This window comes from Trachypithecus francoisi, unplaced genomic scaffold, assembly GCF_009764315.1.
Source record: "Trachypithecus francoisi isolate TF-2019V2 unplaced genomic scaffold, Tfra_2.0 Lachesis_group21, whole genome shotgun sequence".
Classification (NCBI taxonomy): domain Eukaryota; kingdom Metazoa; phylum Chordata; class Mammalia; order Primates; family Cercopithecidae; genus Trachypithecus; species Trachypithecus francoisi.
The window spans coordinates 59,086,843-59,103,632 of NW_022681467.1; the positions used below are offsets into that span (position 1 = coordinate 59,086,843).

The 16,790-nt window shown below is 57.9% G+C and overlaps 1 protein-coding gene across 2 annotated transcripts; it reads left to right on the top strand.

Moving 5' to 3' along the window:
* The first annotated feature begins 11,759 nt into the window (after positions 1 to 11,759).
* BIRC7 (baculoviral IAP repeat containing 7) lies at positions 11,760 to 16,588 on the top strand. 2 transcript variants are annotated; one of them, XM_033187095.1, is made up of 7 exons: positions 11,760 to 12,527; positions 13,982 to 14,081; positions 14,469 to 14,550; positions 14,643 to 14,688; positions 15,230 to 15,301; positions 15,434 to 15,686; positions 16,337 to 16,588. In XM_033187095.1, exons 1-6 carry the CDS (start codon positions 11,852 to 11,854, stop codon positions 15,679 to 15,681), a joined length of 1,224 nt encoding a protein of 407 aa, XP_033042986.1. In that variant the 5' UTR covers positions 11,760 to 11,851; the 3' UTR covers positions 15,682 to 15,686; positions 16,337 to 16,588. The 2 variants fall into 2 exon arrangements, with proteins under 2 accessions (XP_033042986.1, XP_033042987.1); XM_033187096.1 differs by having other exon boundaries at positions 15,488 to 15,686.
* Positions 16,589 to 16,790: the final 202 nt, after the last annotated feature.

Below are 16,790 nucleotides of genomic sequence, written 5' to 3' on the forward strand. Positions count from 1 at the left end.
CATCCTTGGCCTTAGGTGGCCTCTCAGCTCAGCTTCACAAGCCACAGGGGCTTGGGAACGTGCAGGAAGGAGCCAGGCTCAGCTGTGCTGAATAAACTTCTCCCCACCCTTGCCCCCCACAGACCTGGGCCAGGCATGCCAGGGAAATAAATCAGACTAATGGACCCAAGTGGGGCCGCAGCCATGGGAGGTGTGGTCCAGACAGCTGCAGCCACGCTGAGGAATGTTGGCCATCCAGACTGAGAGCCATGGTCAGGTCAGCATCCAGCCCAGCCCAGTCCAGCAGGTGGGGAGAAGCCCATGGTGGGGCCTGCTCTGGGCCTACGCTGCTCTTCTCAGCACGTTCCCTGCTGGCCTCTTGCAACTCTGCCTGTGGTTCTCTAGCCCCTGGCTGGGAGCCGGCACTCACCGCAGCCAAAGCCCAGAGGGATGGACTCATGCCAGGATGCTGGCCCCGTGGCAGGACACCTGGGGAGTCCCTGGGCTCTAGGAGGCCCTCAGTGGGGTGCCCAGGGCAGTGACCCCTCGGGAACATACCTACTGCTCATTTTTGTTTTGGGGTGTGCTCTGGAGAGCTCCACCTAAGACTCGGGGAGGGGGCTGTAAACCGAAAAACATGAGAGGTAGGGCTCAGTCGATCAAGAAGTTTATTTTGCCAAGGTTAAGGACATGCACAGAAGAAAAGCACATGGAGTCATAGAAACAGTCTGTGGTCTCTGCCTTTCTCCAAAGGTGTTTTTGAGGGCTGCACCATTTAAAGGGGGGAAAGCAGGTGGAGGGGCAGGAGGGAGGCCTTGGTGATCACATGCTGCAACAGAAGAGGAGCAGGCAGGGGAATCGTCAGCTGTGTGTTCCTCTCATGCTCGGAAACCTGCACTTGCATAAAATAAGGTGAATGTCTCCTGTAGAGATAGATGCTTCTTGGCCTGGCACGATGGCTCAAGCCTGTAATCCCAGCACTTTGGGAGGCCGAGACGGGTGGATCACGAGGTCAGGAGATCGAGACCATTCTGGCTAACACGGTGAAACCCCGTCTCTACTAAAAAATACAAAAAACTAGCTGGGCGAGGTGGCGGGCGCCTGTAGTCCCAGCTACTCGGGAGGCTGAGGCAGGAGAATAGCGTGAACCCGGGAGGCAGAGCTTGCAGTGAGCTGAGAGCCGGCCACTGCACTCCAGCCTGGGGGACAGAGCAAGACTCCGTCTCAAAAAAAAAAAAAAAAAAAAGATAGATGCTTCACCTGTTATCTGTAACTACCTGCTTAGGAACAAAAAGAAAGGCAGCTTCTCACATGACTTAGCTTTTAGTTTAATTTTTTTCTTGTGGCAGAGTGAATTGGGGTCCCAAGTTTGTTTTTTTGTTTCGAAATGGAATTTTGCTCCTGTTGCCCAGGCTGGAGTGCAATGGCGTGATCTCAGCTCACCCTAATCTCCGTCTCCCAGGTTCAAGTGATTCTCCTGCCTCAGCCTCCGAAGTGGCTGGGATTACAGACATGCACCACTACGCCCGGCTAATTTTGTATTTTTAGTAGAAACGGGGTTGCTCCATGTTGGTCAGGCTGGTCTGAAACTCCCAACCTCAGGTGATCCGCCCACTTTGGCCTCCCAAAGTGCTGGAATTACAGGCGTGAGCCACCGCAACGGCCTTGTTTTGAGATGGAGTCTTGCTCTTGTTGCCCAGGCTGGAGTGCAGTGGTGTGATCTCAGCTCACTGCAACCTCCGCCTCCTGGGTTCAAGCAATTCTCCTACCTCAGACTCCCCAGTAGCTGGGATTTCAGGCGTGCGCCACCACGCCCAGCTAATTTTTTTAGTAGAGATGGGGTTTCACCATCTTGGCCAGGCTGGTCTCAAACTCCTGGCCTCAAGTGATCCATCTGCCTCAGCCTTCCAAAATGCTGGGATTACAGGTGTGAGTCACCGCGCCCGGCCCCTCCAGACCATCTGAAAACAGGAAACTAGCCAGCCTGCCTGTCTCACTTTGAGCTTCTTAATGCCGTTGCCAGCCTCAGAATCTGGAAGCCCCTCCTGTGGGCCTCTGATACGCTTGTCCAGATCCCTGGGTCACCTGAAGTGCTTGCTCTGTGGCCACAGGGAGGGTTGCTCCAGTGCTGGCAGGCTCTGGCCCCCCAAGCTGGGGAGGAGGGGACTGGCGAGGGCACTCGGTTCTCTCAGCAGGAGTGGGGCTGGGTGCGGGAGGGTTGCCCGTCTCAGGGGTTACCGGCCCGTCTTGCCCAGCACATACCTGCTGAACTTCCTGGGAACCCAGGCCTGAGGCCTGGACAGGAATTGGAGCTTCTCCTCCTCCCTCCCACCCTTTTCCTCCTCCTCCTCAGCTTATCTGGGCTCCAGGTCCAGCCTCATTCCAGCCGGCACAGCCTGGAGGCGGGCAGGACCTGGCCTCCTGTGACGGAAACCACAAGCCCAGCCTTTCATTGCAGCCACTGACCCAGAATCCCAAGACTGCCGGGACCGGAGGGCCCAGACGCAGTGGCTGTGGGGCCCCCGGGTGGGGGCAGGCTGGACCCCGCCCCAACGTTCTATCCCCGCAAACAGATCTCAAAGCAGGACGTGGGCAAGGAAAGGTGGGGAAGGAAACCTGGGGTCCCTGCAGTGCCACACCAGGCCCCCAAGGCCCCTCTGTCCCAGGCCCTTGTCAGGCAGATCTGGGTGTGGGGCATGGCTATGCCACAGCAGGCCAGGGTGGTGAAGGAGCCCAGCGATTTTCACCTCAAAATACGTGTGACAAAAAGAGCCAAACTCTGTACAATATTTAAAGAGGTTTATTCTGAGCCTAATACCAGTGACCATGGCCTGAGGCACAGTCTCATTATGTCCTGAGCACATGTGTCCAGGGTGGTTGGGTGACAGCTTGGTTTTATACCTTTTAGGGAGACATCAGCATCAATTAGTACATGTGAGGTGCGTGTTGCTCAGGTTCAGGAAGGCAGAACGACTCAAAGCAGGGGGTGGGGCCTTACGGGTTCTAGATGGGGGCTTACAGGTCATAGACAGGGGCTTACAGGTCCTAGGTGGGGACTTACAGGTCCCAGATGGGGACTTACGGGTCCTGGGTGCATTGTGGATTCAAAGATCTTCTGATTGGCAGTTGGTTGAAGAGTTAAGTTATTATCTAAAGACCAATAGGAAGCAGCATCTGGGTTAAGATAAGGGGGTGTGGGCCGGGCGCGGTGGCTCAAGCCTGTAATCCCAGCACTTTGGGAGGCTGAGACGGGCGGATCACGAGGTCAGGAGATCGAGACCATCCTGGCTAACACAGTGAAACCCCGTCTCTACTAAAAAATACAAAAAAGCTAGCCGGGTGAGGTGGCGGGAGCCTGTAGTCCCAGCTACTCGGGAGGCTGAGGCAGGAGAATGGCGTAAACCCAGGAGGCAGAACTTGCAATGAGCCGAGATCTGGCCACTGCACTCCAGCCTGGGCGACAGAGCAAGACTCCGTCTCAAAAAAAAAAAAAAAAGATAAGGGGTTGTGGACACGAAGGTTCTTACTATGAAGATGAAGTCACATAGGTGTCCTTAAAGACAATAGATGGCAAATGTTTCCTATGTAGACCTTTAGAAGGTGCTGCACTCTCAGGTAACCTCTTCAGGATTGGGAGGGCCCAGAATGGGAAAGAGCTAGTTATGTTAATAGAGATTCCTTACAGACACAAATTTTCCCCCACACAAGATGGCTTTGCAGAGCCTTTTCTTCTTTCTTTCTTTTTTCTTTTTTTCTCTTTTTTTTTAGATGGAATTTCACCCTTGTTGCCCAGGCTGGAGTGCAATGGCACAATCTGGGCTCATCGCAACCTCTGCCTCCTGGGTTCAAGCAATTCTCCTGCCTCAGCCTCCCAAATGTGTGGGATTACAGCCATGCACCACAAGCCCGGCTAATTTTGTACCTTTGGTAAAGACGGTTTCTCCATGTTGGTCAGGCTGGTCTCGAACTCCCAGTCTCAGGTGATCTGCCTGCCTTGGCCTCCCAGAGTGGTGGGATTATAGGCGTGAGCCACCGCACCCGGCCAACAGTGGTCTTGATTCTTTTTTCTTCTTTTTTTTTTTGATGGAGTCTCACTCTGTCGCCCAGGCTGGAGTACAGTGGTGCGATCTCAGCTCACTGAAACCTCTGCCTCCAAGGTTCTAGCAATTCTCCTGCCTCAGCCTCCCGAGTAGCTGGGATTACAGGCGCACGCTGACACGCCCGGCTAAGTTTCTGTATTTTTAGTAGAGACAGGGTTTCACCGTGTTGCCCAGGCTGGTCTTGAACTCCTGAACTCAGGCAATCACCCACCTCAGTCTCCCAGAGTGCTGGCATTACAGGCGTGAGCCACCATGCCCGGCCAATAGGGCCTTTTCGAACTATGACAAATACACGTATTTGCGGATAAAATATTTTTCTTTCCTTGTTTGTCATGTGATGTTATGCCAGAGTCAGGCTGGCATTTGGGATCTTACAGTCTGTTTAGTCAGTTTTTTTTTTTTTTTTTAGAGACAGGATCTCCCTCTGTCATCCTGGCTGGAGTTGAGTGGCCCAGCTCAGTGCAGCCTGGGCCTTTCTGGCTCAAGATATCCTCCTGCCTCTACCTCCTGAATAGCTGGGACCACAGGTACACACCACCACGCCTGGCTAATTTGTTTTGTTTTGTTTTGTTTTGAGAGATGAGGTCTCCTTATGTGGCCTAGACTGGTCTTGAACTCCTGAGCTCAGGAGATCCTCTGGCCTCAGCCTTCCAAATTGCTGGGATTACAGGCGTGAGCCACTGTGCCTGGCCTGTTTTGTCAGGCTTAAGAGCTCCGTTTTAATGTTAATGCTGGTCAGTTGTTCCTGAACTCCAAAAGGAGGAGGGTCCAGTGGGACCTGTCTGGTCCCCACCTTCCTCTCGTAGCCTGAACTCGTTTTTCAGGTTTCTTTGAGTGCCCTTGGCCAAGAGGGGGTCCATTCAGTCAACTGCGGGCTTGGAATTTTATTTTTGGCTCACATATGGTGCCCTGGTGTACTCACTGCTTTAAATCAGAGGCCACTTAAGGGCAGCAAATGCTGGAAGAGGCCCTCCTGTGATTTTCCCTTTTCTGCCTTAGGGCCGGCCCCACCACGGGAAAGCAGTCGCCTTCCACCCCTTCCCCGGAACCTCAGAAAAGAGGGCAGCAGCAGGCCGGACGTGGTGGCTCAAGCCTGTAATCCCAGCACTTTGGGAGGCCGAGGCGGGCGGATCACGAGGTGAGGAGATCGAGACCATCCTGGCTAACACGGTGAAACCCCGTCTCTACTAAAAAATACAAAAAACTAGCCGGGCGAGGTGGTGGGTGCCTGTAGTGCCAGCTACTCGGGAGGCTGAGGCAGGAGAATGGTGTAAACCCGGGAGGCGGAGCTTGCAGTGAGCTAAGATCCGGCCACTGCACTCCAGCCTGGGCGACAGAGTGAGACTCTCAACAAAAAAAAGAGGGCAGCAGCAATGCAGCCTCACCCGGACAGACCCCACCCGGACAGACCCGTCCCCCCCATTAATGTCTCCTCTAGAGACCATTCGAATTCCACAGGGAATCATTTACAAGTTAATTCCTGTCTCTGGAGTCCCTCTGTTCTCGCTCATGATCATTCATGCCCCATCAAAAGAACTGTCCACACTCCCCATCTCCCCTCCCGGATGAGGAAGGGCACAGGAGCACCAACCTCCCAGGGGGTTCTCAGGCCATCGCCCTCCTGCGGCCCCACCCCACGCATGGGGAACGTCTCTCCCCCGCAGCGACTGCCGCTGCCTCCCTGGACAGGCTTCCTGGGTCTGCATCTCCGCTCTCAGCCAACTCATTGTGCCCCTCTCTGAGCCTCCGTTTCCTCACCTCTGAAATAAGCTCCGTGCCCATCTCAAAGGGTAACTGAGGAGATCAGTGAGGCCTTAGCACAGGGCTTGGTACACTGTCCTGGTTGGGACCCTCCCAGAGAATCCCAAAGCAAGCTGACATCTAGCTGTCAGAGAGGAGACCACTCCTTATATTGCCTTATACTTAATTTCTTCTTTGCTGAAAAAGTAGAAGTTAAAAGAATAGGCAGAAGTGAAAAATCGAAAAATCGTAGACAACCAGGTGCCACATTTCGGGCCTGGTGTTAAAATTCAACCCCTGACCTCACCGCTTGTGCTATCTGTGGATTCCAGACAGTATATAAAAAAGCATTATGAAACTCCCTGTTCTGTTCTGTCTTGTTCTGATTACTGGTGTGTGCAGCCCCCAGTCATGTACCCCTCACTTGCTCAATCGATCACAACCCCCCCCACACAGCCCCTTTAGAGTTGTGAGCCCTTACAAGGGGCAGGAATTACTTATTTGGAGAGCTCGATCTCTAGGATGTGAGTCTGCCGATGCTCCCAGCTGAATAAAGCTCTTTCCTTCCACAATCCAGTGTCAGGAATTTTGTCTACAACTCCTCCTGCTATAGCTAGAGGGAAACCCTCTTCCTTCCCAGCCCCAGTTGTCTCTTTGTAACCATGATAGTTTGCTGCCGATGCACGCACGTCAAGTCTGTATGCTGAGATGCTGGGTTGCAGCAGAGAAGGGGTTAATCATAGGGTCACTGAAGAAGTTGCTGGGAGGGAACCTCAAATCCATCTCCCAGAGGAATCTGGGGCTAGGGTTTGTTGTTGCTGTTGTTTGGTGTTGGTCTGGTGTTTTTTTGTTTGTTTGTTTTTTGAGACAGGGTCCCACGCTGGAGTTCAAGGGCAGAGTCATAGTGAAACGGCAAAGATTCCCTTGTCCCCTCGCAGGGCGTGCAATGGGGGACTGGCTTGCTTCTTTGGTGCCCCACTGCTCAAATCCCCAGGGGAGCATACAGACGGGCAGGGAGCCCCATGGCAGCTTCTAGGGGTGAATGTTGATAGCTGAAGCCCCAGTGGGCATGTGCTACAGGGCACTCTCTTAGTTTGGCCATCTGTAGGCAGCTTGTGTTAACCAGCTCAATTAGGCCTGTGCCTTACCACAAGGACAGAGGCCTGTATCCCGGGGTTCTTGCTGTACCGGAAGAATCGGATCACATGTGGGCTTGGAGAGTGAGTGCCAAGTTTGATTGCGTGGAAGCAGCTCTCAGCAGATGGGGAGCCAGAAGGGAGATGGCTTTCCCCTGGAGTCAGGCCTCTCAGCAGCCCGGGCTCTCCTCCGACCACCCCAGCCAAACTCTGCACCATTCCAGCAGCCGATGGCCTGCCAGAGTCTCAGTATGCTCTTCTACCGGTGTGCTCCTCCGACGGCCTCTGGACATCCAGCCGCTTGTGTGTTCTGCCAATGGGTTCCTCTCCATGTCCAGTGCTTGGGTTCCTGCCCACTAGGTCTCGGGGTTTCTATAGGCACAGGATGGGGGCATGGCAGGGCAGGGTGGTCTTGGGAAATGCAACATTTGGACATGAAGGCAGGGTGTGTCGGTCCTCACTTAGGTCCATGGGCACAGGCCTGTGGGTGGAGTCCTAGCCAGGGACCACGCCCCCCTCTACCCAGCACTTCCCTGCCCACCACTCATATCAATAATTCACTGCAGTCTTGAACTCCTGGGCTCACGTAATCCTGCCACCTCAGCCTCCTGAGTAGCTGGGACCACAGTTGTGCACCACTGTGCCCAGCTACGTTTTTTTTTTTTTTTTTTTTGAGACGGAGACTCGCTGTCGCCCAGGCTGGAGTGCAGTGGCACGATCTCGGCTCACTGCAAGCTCCGCCTCCTGGGTTCACGCCATTCTCCTGCCTCAGCCTCCCGAGTAGCTGGGATACAGGAGCAGTGAGGGCGACCAGAGGTCACTCTCGTGACTATCTTGGTTTCCGTGGATTTTTGTCACTTCTTTACTGCAACCTGTTTTATCAGCAATGTCTTTATGACCTATATTTTGTGCTGACCTCCTGTGTCATCCTGTGACTTAAAACGGCTTCAACGCCTGGGAATGCAGCCCAGTAGGTCTCAGCCTCATTTTACCCAGCTCCTGTTCAACATGGAGTTGCTCTGGTTCACATGACTAACAGTTTCACCTTCTAGTCAGAGCATTTGGACCTCCACAGGCTCTGACTCAGCCCTCTTATCCCAGGCTAATCCCATCCCTGTCTAAAAACCCCACTACCTTCTTTCTGAGAAAGTTGAGTCTTGTTTATACTAAAGTGGTAATGACTTACAAAGCATTCCCAGAGGAAAAGTTAACAGGAAGAGACTCTGAGGCTCCGGTGGTGAAAGGTCAGGCATCAGCCCTGGGGGAGATGTTTTTTTCTCTGGAGGCCCCTCCTGACACCCCCATCTCTGCACAGGAATAGGAATGTGCCCAGCAGGTCCACCTATCTGCCCACGTGGCCCCAGCCCCAGGCTTCTTGGAGTGGAGCAGGGCTCATTCGTGTGGCACCCACACGCAGTTTCAGGCATGGACTTTCTCGGATGGCTGGGTGGCTTTGGGGGAGGTGGGAGCTGTTGGTGGAGAATGCTGAGCCCAGCCCTGACGACGGTCCTCTTTTCCTGCCTTAATAGGCTAGTCCTGGCCGGGCGCGGTGGCTCAAGCCTGTAATTCCAGCACTTTGGGAGGCCGAGACGGGCGGATCATGAGGTCAGGAGATCGAGATCATCCTGGCTAACACGGTGAAACCCCGTCTCTACTAAAAATACAAAAAACTAGCCGGGCGAGGTGGTGGGCGCCTGTAGTCCCAGCTACTCCGGAGGCTGAGGCAGGAGAATGGCTAAACCCGAGAGGCGGAGCTTGCAGTGAGCTGAGATCTGGCCACTGCACTCCAGCCCGGGCGACAGAGCAAGACTCCGTCTCAAAAAAAAAAAAAAAAATAGGCTAGTCCTCACCACTGTGGGGGCCTCAATTTGGGGATATTCTCCTCAAACTCCTGCTGGTTCCGAATCTTGCAGGGAGACCAGTATCTCCATTAGCTGCAAATCCCAGTCGCTGCGGGGTCTTGGGGCTTCTGGGAGTCCCTGATGGGCCCAGGGCTTCCTTTCTCACTGACCTGGAGGCCTCTCCCCGTGGCTCCCCATCTGACATCTTCTTACCTGGGAGACTTAGTTGGAAGGACTCACAGGGACCCGGGGCATCACGGGGAGCCCTCCTAGGTACTGACAGATGTTTATTCGTTTTGAAAAATGGGCAAATAGCAAATAAAGATGTTTAGGGGATGTTTGGAAGAAAACAGCAAAATAGTCACAGCAGTGCTTGCCGCTCAGTGAGGAGAAGGCGCATGGGTTTTCCCATCTTTTATTTGGAAATCATTGTAGATGCACAGAATTGCAAAGAAGCCTAGAGGTCTCCATGCACCCTGCCCCCACCCCCACGGCGTCATCCTGCAAAGTTGCAGGGCAACTGCCAAATCCAGACACGCACGCCCAGCACCCACAGGGATGGCTCAGACAGGGAACTTTACTTTCTTTATACTCTCAGTATTCCCAACACTTCTGGAATAGGCGCGTGACTGTTAATTTTAGCTCCTTATTTCTTCTTATTTAATTAAATAAGCAACGTATGGATAGTCCTTGTTTTGAGAATTTTGGGCCGGCCTCACACAGCAAAGAGGCTGAGCGCCCCTCGGCAGCTCCCTGCACAGCCGCGCGCTGGGATGCGTGTGGAGAACACCCACTGGGTTCGGAAGTGCACAGGACCTCAGGGGGCGATCCCACCAGAGGAGCGGGGCTCGGCCTATGGCCCAGCTACCCTGAACTCCCCAGTGGGCTCCAGGGCCTTTCCTTCCATTTCCAGGAGCGACACCAATCTTGTCTCCTCTCCCAGCCCCAAGCAGTGGGAAGAGAGGGTCCCATAACAAGCCATGGCAGTGGCCTGGGAGAGGCCACCCCTGCTGCCTGCCCACCTCAGAGGGTCCCCAGCTTGAGGGTTCAGAGCAAACCTGGGTGCTGCATGTGTCCCTCCCCTGGAAAGAGCAGGCTGGAGATAGTGACCCCTCGTCCCACCTCCTGGGTGCACTGTGGGCGGACTGGGAACCAGGCAGCAAAATCCACCCAGCTTGAGGCCGGCGTCCTCCTGAAAGGGCCCCAAGCCCACACCCGGGGTGTTGCTGAAGTGACCAAAGGTAACTGCTGTGCTGAGGGGGCACTGGAGGACAGAGAGGGGGCGAAGGCGTGGTACTCCGAGATCACCCCAGAAAACATGTTGGGAAGTTCTACTTTGTGTCTAGCCTAACTCCTTTGCTGGCCCCCAGGCCCTTTCCCAATAGACACAGCCCTCCCTTCCTATGTCCCTGAGCTTCCTGGTGCCTCTCCCTCTGCCCCCAGCAGCCCTGGCTTCTGTGCTGTATCCTCAGCAGGGTCTGGAGATACCCCAGGGGCCTTAAGAGCCACACCCTTCACTCTGATTTCTGCAGGAAACGAGGTGGTTCTGGGCCTTGGATAGGAAAGGGTTGGGGGTCTCGCTGGGGCCCGGCAACACTGGCCTGAGTATGACCAGAACAGTCACCAGAGGCCGCCTGGGAGGGCGGGTGCAGCCCCAGCCCCCGCCGTGAGTAGGGGGAGAGGGGGCGGGTGTGAAAGTGTGGTGGGCAGCAGCGGGTCTATGCGGCTCAGCAGTGGAAAGTGAGCGGGCCAGGCTTCCAGGCGAGCTCAGGGACGGTTTTCACTGCAGCTAACCCTCTCCTGCCTGTCTGCACTCCCCGTGGCAACCAACAGCCCTGCAGTGTGCGACTCCTCGCTATTCTTCCAAGCTCTGTGAGCCTGCACGCTCCCATCCCGGACAGAACAGCAGGGGCGAGTGGCTGAAGGATGACAGGGGGCCTTTAGGGCCAGCTGGGTGGATGAGCTGGGTCTGCAGTCGGGGGTCGGGGGGTGTCGAAGCCTGGGCCCCATCCAGCTGTCCTCTTTGTCCCGCCCAGGTGTCCCTGGAGTTCCTGTTCTGCCCCCGGCTTCTCTAGGGTTAAGTCCTACTCCCTGTTCCCTCACTGTGGGGTTTGGCAGCATGGCACAGCTGTGGAGTTTGGACTGGCAGTCAGGATCACAGCAGACTCAGGAGCTCCAATTCCGGGGCCAGCACTGAGTGCTCCTCTTCTGGGGACATCAGAGCCTCTTGCTTGGCTACTTGGGGAGGCTGGTATGGAGGTAAGTGGAGGGAGAAGGAGGAGGTGGAGGGAGACGTGGGGAAGTGAGGGAGGTGGGGGAAGGAGGGAAAGAGGGAGGAGGGGGAAGGGGGAAGGGGAGGAGGAAGGAGGCGAAGCAGGAAGGGGGAGGGGGAGGGGAGGGCAGCTCAGGCCCTTCTGTCTGCTCTGATCTTCACGGCCTGAGGACAAGAGCTGCTCCCAGACCTGCAGAGGCCCCTCGGAGCAGAGGGATGTTTCAGAGAACACCCGGGTGACCTGCCTCCCTGCTCTGCATGACGCAGCACTAGGCTCCTGTGAGTCCAGCGTCACCCCTGCAAGGTGGGGGGTCACGGCCCTGCCTGCACGGGCTGCACAGCCCATCTGTCTTTTTTTTTTTTTTTTGAGACGGAGTCTCGCTCTGTCGCCGAGGCTGGAGTGCAGTGACCGGATCTCAGCTCACTGCAAGCTCTGCCTCCCGGGTTTACGCCATTCTCCTGCCTCAGCCTCCCTAGTAGCTGGGACTACAGGCGCCCGCCACCTCGCCCGACTAGTTTTTGTATTTTTTAGTAGAGACGGGGTTTCACCGTGTTAGCCAGGATGGTCTCGATCTCCTGACCTCGTGATCCGCCCGTCTCGGCCTCCCAAAGTGCTGGGATTACAGGCTTGAGCCACCGCGCCCGGCCTTCCATCTGTCTTTACTTGAGCCTTCTCTGCTTCTGGAGGCTGCCCTGGGTGCCTGACCCTGGAACCTTCATCTCCAGCTCCCCAACCCCTCCCCCACAGCCCTGGGACCGGCGCCAGTCTGGGGAGGGGTCTCCATGCTCAGTTCCTTCCCGTCTTGTTCGGAGAGACACTGCCTGCCCACGTGCCATCAGCAGGATCCACAACCCTGCCAGGGGCCCCATGACACGCCCGCGCTGCACAGAGCATGTGACCCCAGAGGCCACTCTGGCCCCTTCCAGAAAGGGGTGGACCCTGGGATACTCCCCTCCCAGGGTGTCTGGGGGCCGGCCTATGCCTATCCCTGCTGTCCCCGGGGTGAGCCCGGGGGTCAGGAGCTCCCGAAGGGCCAGCTGGGCATATTCTGGGACTGGCCATCAGCCCTCATTTCTGCTGCAGACCTGGTCAGAGCCGGTGTTCCCTCCATGGGGCCTGAAGACAGTGCCAAGTGCCTGCGCCACGGACCACAGCTGAGCCGCTGGGTAGCCGGTGACGGTCCCGCGCAGGAGCGCTGTGGACCCCGCTCTCTGGGCAGCCCTGCCCTAGGCCTGGACACTTGCAGAGCCTGGGACCATGTGGATGGGCAGATCCTGGGCCAGCTGCGGCCCCTGGCAGAGGAGGAAGAGGAGGAGGGCGCCGGGGCCACATCGCCCAGGGGGCCTGCCTTCCCCGGCATGGGCTCTGAAGAGCTGCGTCTGGCCTCCTTCTATGACTGGCCGCTGACGGCTGGGGTGCCGCCCGAGCTGCTGGCCGCTGCTGGCTTCTTCCACACAGGTCAGTCCCGGGTACGGGGGCCTTCCTGCCGTGGGCCTGGGCACGATTCTGGACCCTTCCAGTCCAGGGCTCTGCCTCCTCCGTAGCATCCATCCCCCAACAGGAAGGGTCTGGCCGGATGATGGAGCAGTGGTCCTGCAAGCCCTTCAGTGCCCATGTGCTCCTACCTGACACCCTCCCCCGGAGTCTCTGCTGTCCAAGTGTGTCAGACTGTGGGACATGAGGAGGGGCTGCTTCTGGCCACGGTCTGGGGGTCTCAGCTGTGGAGGCCGCCAGCTTGGTGCGCAAGTACCTTTTTGTAATACAAGTGGGTAGGGCTGACATTGCCTGGGGCCCTTACCGTCCCAGATGCTGGTCTGCACGGGGCGAGGAGATGTTTAAGGAACGGGATCAGGGTGACCAAGGCAGGTGTGGTCAGCCAGAAGGTCCTGGCAGATCAGCCTGTGGGGAATTTCTTCAGGCCCCAACCTGCAGCCACTGTCTGGTCTTCCCCGACTAAATCAAGTCCCCCGAGTACCTATCCTCGTCTTGGCCTGGGCCTGCTCCTCGGCCTTACAGCTGGGGACCATGTGGTCAGGCCTGAGTTCAGGTCCCAGCTCTGCCACTTCCTGGCTGAAGGACAGGGCAGCAGGGCTCACTGAGGGCTTTACGAGTACTGGCACAGCCAAGGTCATTGTCAGCAGTGGGCTCTGGGGGGGCACCATCCTGGTAAGGCTGGACCAACTTAAGACAGCTGGTCGGGGGGGACAGGGGCTGGGACAGTCAGGAACCGTGGTATGAAGGCGCAGGCCCAGCCCACCCAACTCCCTGGAGGTCCAAGGCTCAGCAGGCGAAGGTCAGGCAGGAGGCATGGCAGGTGCAGAGCCCGGGTCTTTGGGGCTGGTCAAGGTCCAGTGTCTGATGCAGCCCAAACCTGTGATGTCAGTGGCAGGTGACATATCGCATGCCTGCCGATGAGGGGACGGGGCCGCCAGGAGGTAGAGCGAGGAGGGGTCCCCCACCGCCAAAGGGAGGCATGAGTTCCTAAAACCAAGCCTGGCCCCAGACTGGTCTTCTAGGGCAGCCTCCCTTCTTCCTCTCCCTGGGACTCATCTTGGGGAAGCAGAGACCCGGGGAGGGGCCCTTTTGGCTTCTGAAGCCTCAGGGCTATAGATGTGCCAGGCCCTGGGGGCCCCCACTGCTCACTCTGTGAACAATGCAAATGTCAGCTCAGTCCTTTCCTGAACATTCTCACCCATCCTGGCTGGCACTCCAGACACCTCTGTCCCCTTTTCACCTTTGATGCTAGTGAGGTGCAAGTGTCCTCCCCTACCCAACCCCCTGCCCACCCCCTCCTCCCTGTTGCCACCTGGGAACTCCCCTCCAGTTGAAGCCCTCACAGCCTTGGAAGGACGCACCGGGGGCCAGGGGGCTGGGTGAGGCCTGGCTGGGGCCACCATCTCTCTGCACCCCAGGCCAGCAGGACAAGGTGAGGTGCTTCTTCTGCTATGGGGGCCTGCAGAGCTGGAAGCGCGGGGACGACCCCTGGACGGAGCATGCCAAGTGGTTCCCCAGGTACCAGCTGTCCCCGTGGGGCCCCAGGTCTGATCACAGGAAAGGGGTGGGCTCCAAAGGGCTCTGTCGACCCAACACCAGGCCTGCTTTGCCTCCCTGGCCCCGCAGGGCACTGGGGAGGCCCCCTGTGGATGGTGCTTCTGGCCGGCAGGCACCCACTTTTCCTGTGAGGGCCCCTTTTCGGAAGGGCTGCTGGGGGCAGAAAAGCCTCTCCTATGGGACTACCCTGAAGCCCCACGGAGGTGTCTCCAAAGCAGCCCTCCTAGCCCATGCCCACGGGCACTGCAGGGCGGCGGGAGGAGGGGGCCCAACCCCAACCCCTGGGGATCCAAGGGCTTGAACAGTGGGGGCCCTGAACCCCACCCTACATGTGTGGGGCATCTGCAGCTGTCAGTTCCTGCTCCAGTCAAAAGGAAGAGACTTTGTCCACAGTGTGCAGGAGACTCGTTCCCAGCTGCTGGGCTCCTGGGTGAGCACCACCTCCCCTCGGGGCTCCGGGCGGCAGTGGGGTCCTGCCCCTCCCATTTCCCCAAGGCACCGACGGTCTCTGGCTCCTTCCAGGACCCGTGGGAAGAACCGGAAGATGCAGCCCCTGTGGCCCCCTCCGGTGAGAGCCAACACCCTACTGACTCCTTGGGCACCTGCAGTCTGTGCTTGGCAAAGCCACTGGGTGTCCCCACCCTGCCGGGCAGCAGGGAGAGTGACGGGCACGTGACCGGGTGTGAGGCCGCTGCCTGGGCTGGCTTCATGGGGCCTGTGCCGTGTGAGGTGGGGTGGGGCGGCAGGGGCCTCCGCCAGTGCCAGGTCCCCATTCTGCTTCTCTCCCAGCTCACCCCCTGGGCACAGCCCATGGTCCCAAGCCGCACCACCCCCAACAGTGCCCAGCACACAGTGTCTGCAGCCACGGCCAGATGGGCTGGATGTGCAGAGGGCCTTGGACAAGGGGCAGGCTCTCTGGTGGCCCCTCCAGGAAGACTTTGGATCCTATTATGCTGTGGGAGGGGTGGGAAGAAATGTCGGGAGCAGGGGTACTCTGCAGTCCCTCCACTCCTGGCCAGAACTGGACCCCACAGGCTGCAGACCTGTCTCTGGGTCGGCCCGGCTTCCCTTTGGGAGCTAGGCCTCAAGTCCATCCTAACTGTCCACAGTCCCTGCCCCTGGGGACCCTGAGCTGCCCACGCCGAGAAGAGAGGTCCAGTCTGAAAGTGCCCAGGAGCCAGGTGCAGGCCCGGGACCCCCTGGGGTGGGGGCCGGGACAGGGGAGGGCTGATGGAACCTGGAGGCCAATCTTCCACAGGCCGCAGAGGGTGGGGGCCAGGGTGTGGGGACACTTTGCAGGCCTGTCCTCCTAGGAGGAGCCAGTCCAGCCCAGGCCCAGAGCGGGTGGTGGGTTCTTGAGCCCCCAGGAGCCAGGGACGCAGAGGAGCAGCTGCGACGGCTGCAGGAGGAGAGGACTTGCAAGGTGTGCCTGGACCGTGCCGTGTCCATCGTCTTTGTGCCATGCGGCCACCTGGTCTGTGCTGAGTGTGCCCCCAGCCTGCAGCTGTGCCCCATCTGCAGAGCCCCCATCCGCAGCCATGTGCGCACCTTCCTGTCCTAGGCCAGGTGAGCGTCCCAGCACCACGCACAGCCAGCCCTCCTGCAGAGATGGCCCTGAGCCGGCCATGCCCAGCCCTCCTGAACCCACGGCAGGCCCTTCCCAGGTGGCAGTGTCAGCCTGTCCTTACCCCGCTCACCAGGCCCCACTGATAGCACCCATCAGTCTTACTACCTGCCTTGACGCTTAGGCTGGGGCCTGGTCCTTCTCAGCACCATGCCCTGGCATCCACCACAGCTCTGCCCACCTGCATTAACTGACGCCTGTTGGCTCCTCTTGGCCTTGATTTTCCTCAGTGGTCAAGGAAAGCCGGCTTTGGAGGCGTCTGGGGAAACAGAGTGGGCCGGTTTGGGCTTACGCAAGCGAGACACCAGCCTGGCCCCAAACCAGGGCCAAGGCATGGTGGGAACGCCTGCATGGGAAGGGGGTGTGTGAACCTGTTCTTAGAGAAGTGGGTGGGATGCCCCATGCTGGCCGAGGGACAGGTGCTGTGACTGCCTCGGGGCTCTCCAGGGCCTCTGTAGTTACCCCCGGGATGTGTCTGAAGATCTTCTGGCAGGGACAAAGTGGTCAGGCAGGGAAATCTGGGATCTTAGGCCCCTGGCTCAGTGGGCCCCGTTGGTAGCCATTGACTCACCCACCCCTCCTCTCCCTTTAGGTACCGTAGTCAGCCAGGTGGGCTGCAGAGTGGGCTCCCTGCCCCTGTCTGCCTGTCCTGGACTGTGTTCTGGGCCTGCTGAGGACGGCAGAGCTGCTGTCCATCCAGCACCCACGAACCCTGATTCCCTGACCACCGTCGAGGGAGGAGAAGGAAGCCCCTGCTTGGCGTGGGGGATGCCTTTACTGTACCTGTTTGGATGCTTCTGAGTAGAAATAAAGTGGGTTTTCCCTGGAGGTACCCAGCAGCCTGTTCCAGACCACGAGCTGCCTCCCCACTGGCCCAATCTGACACAGGTCACCACCTCTCCAGGCTGGCAGGGCAGCACCTGCCCAGGAGCCGGCTCCAGGCTGCTCCCCAAACTTCCCGCACTCCCACGGACACCCGCTTCCGGGGCCCTCGCCTCCTTCCCCTCGCGCTTGTCCTCCAGCATTTTAAGGACTGTTGGAACAGG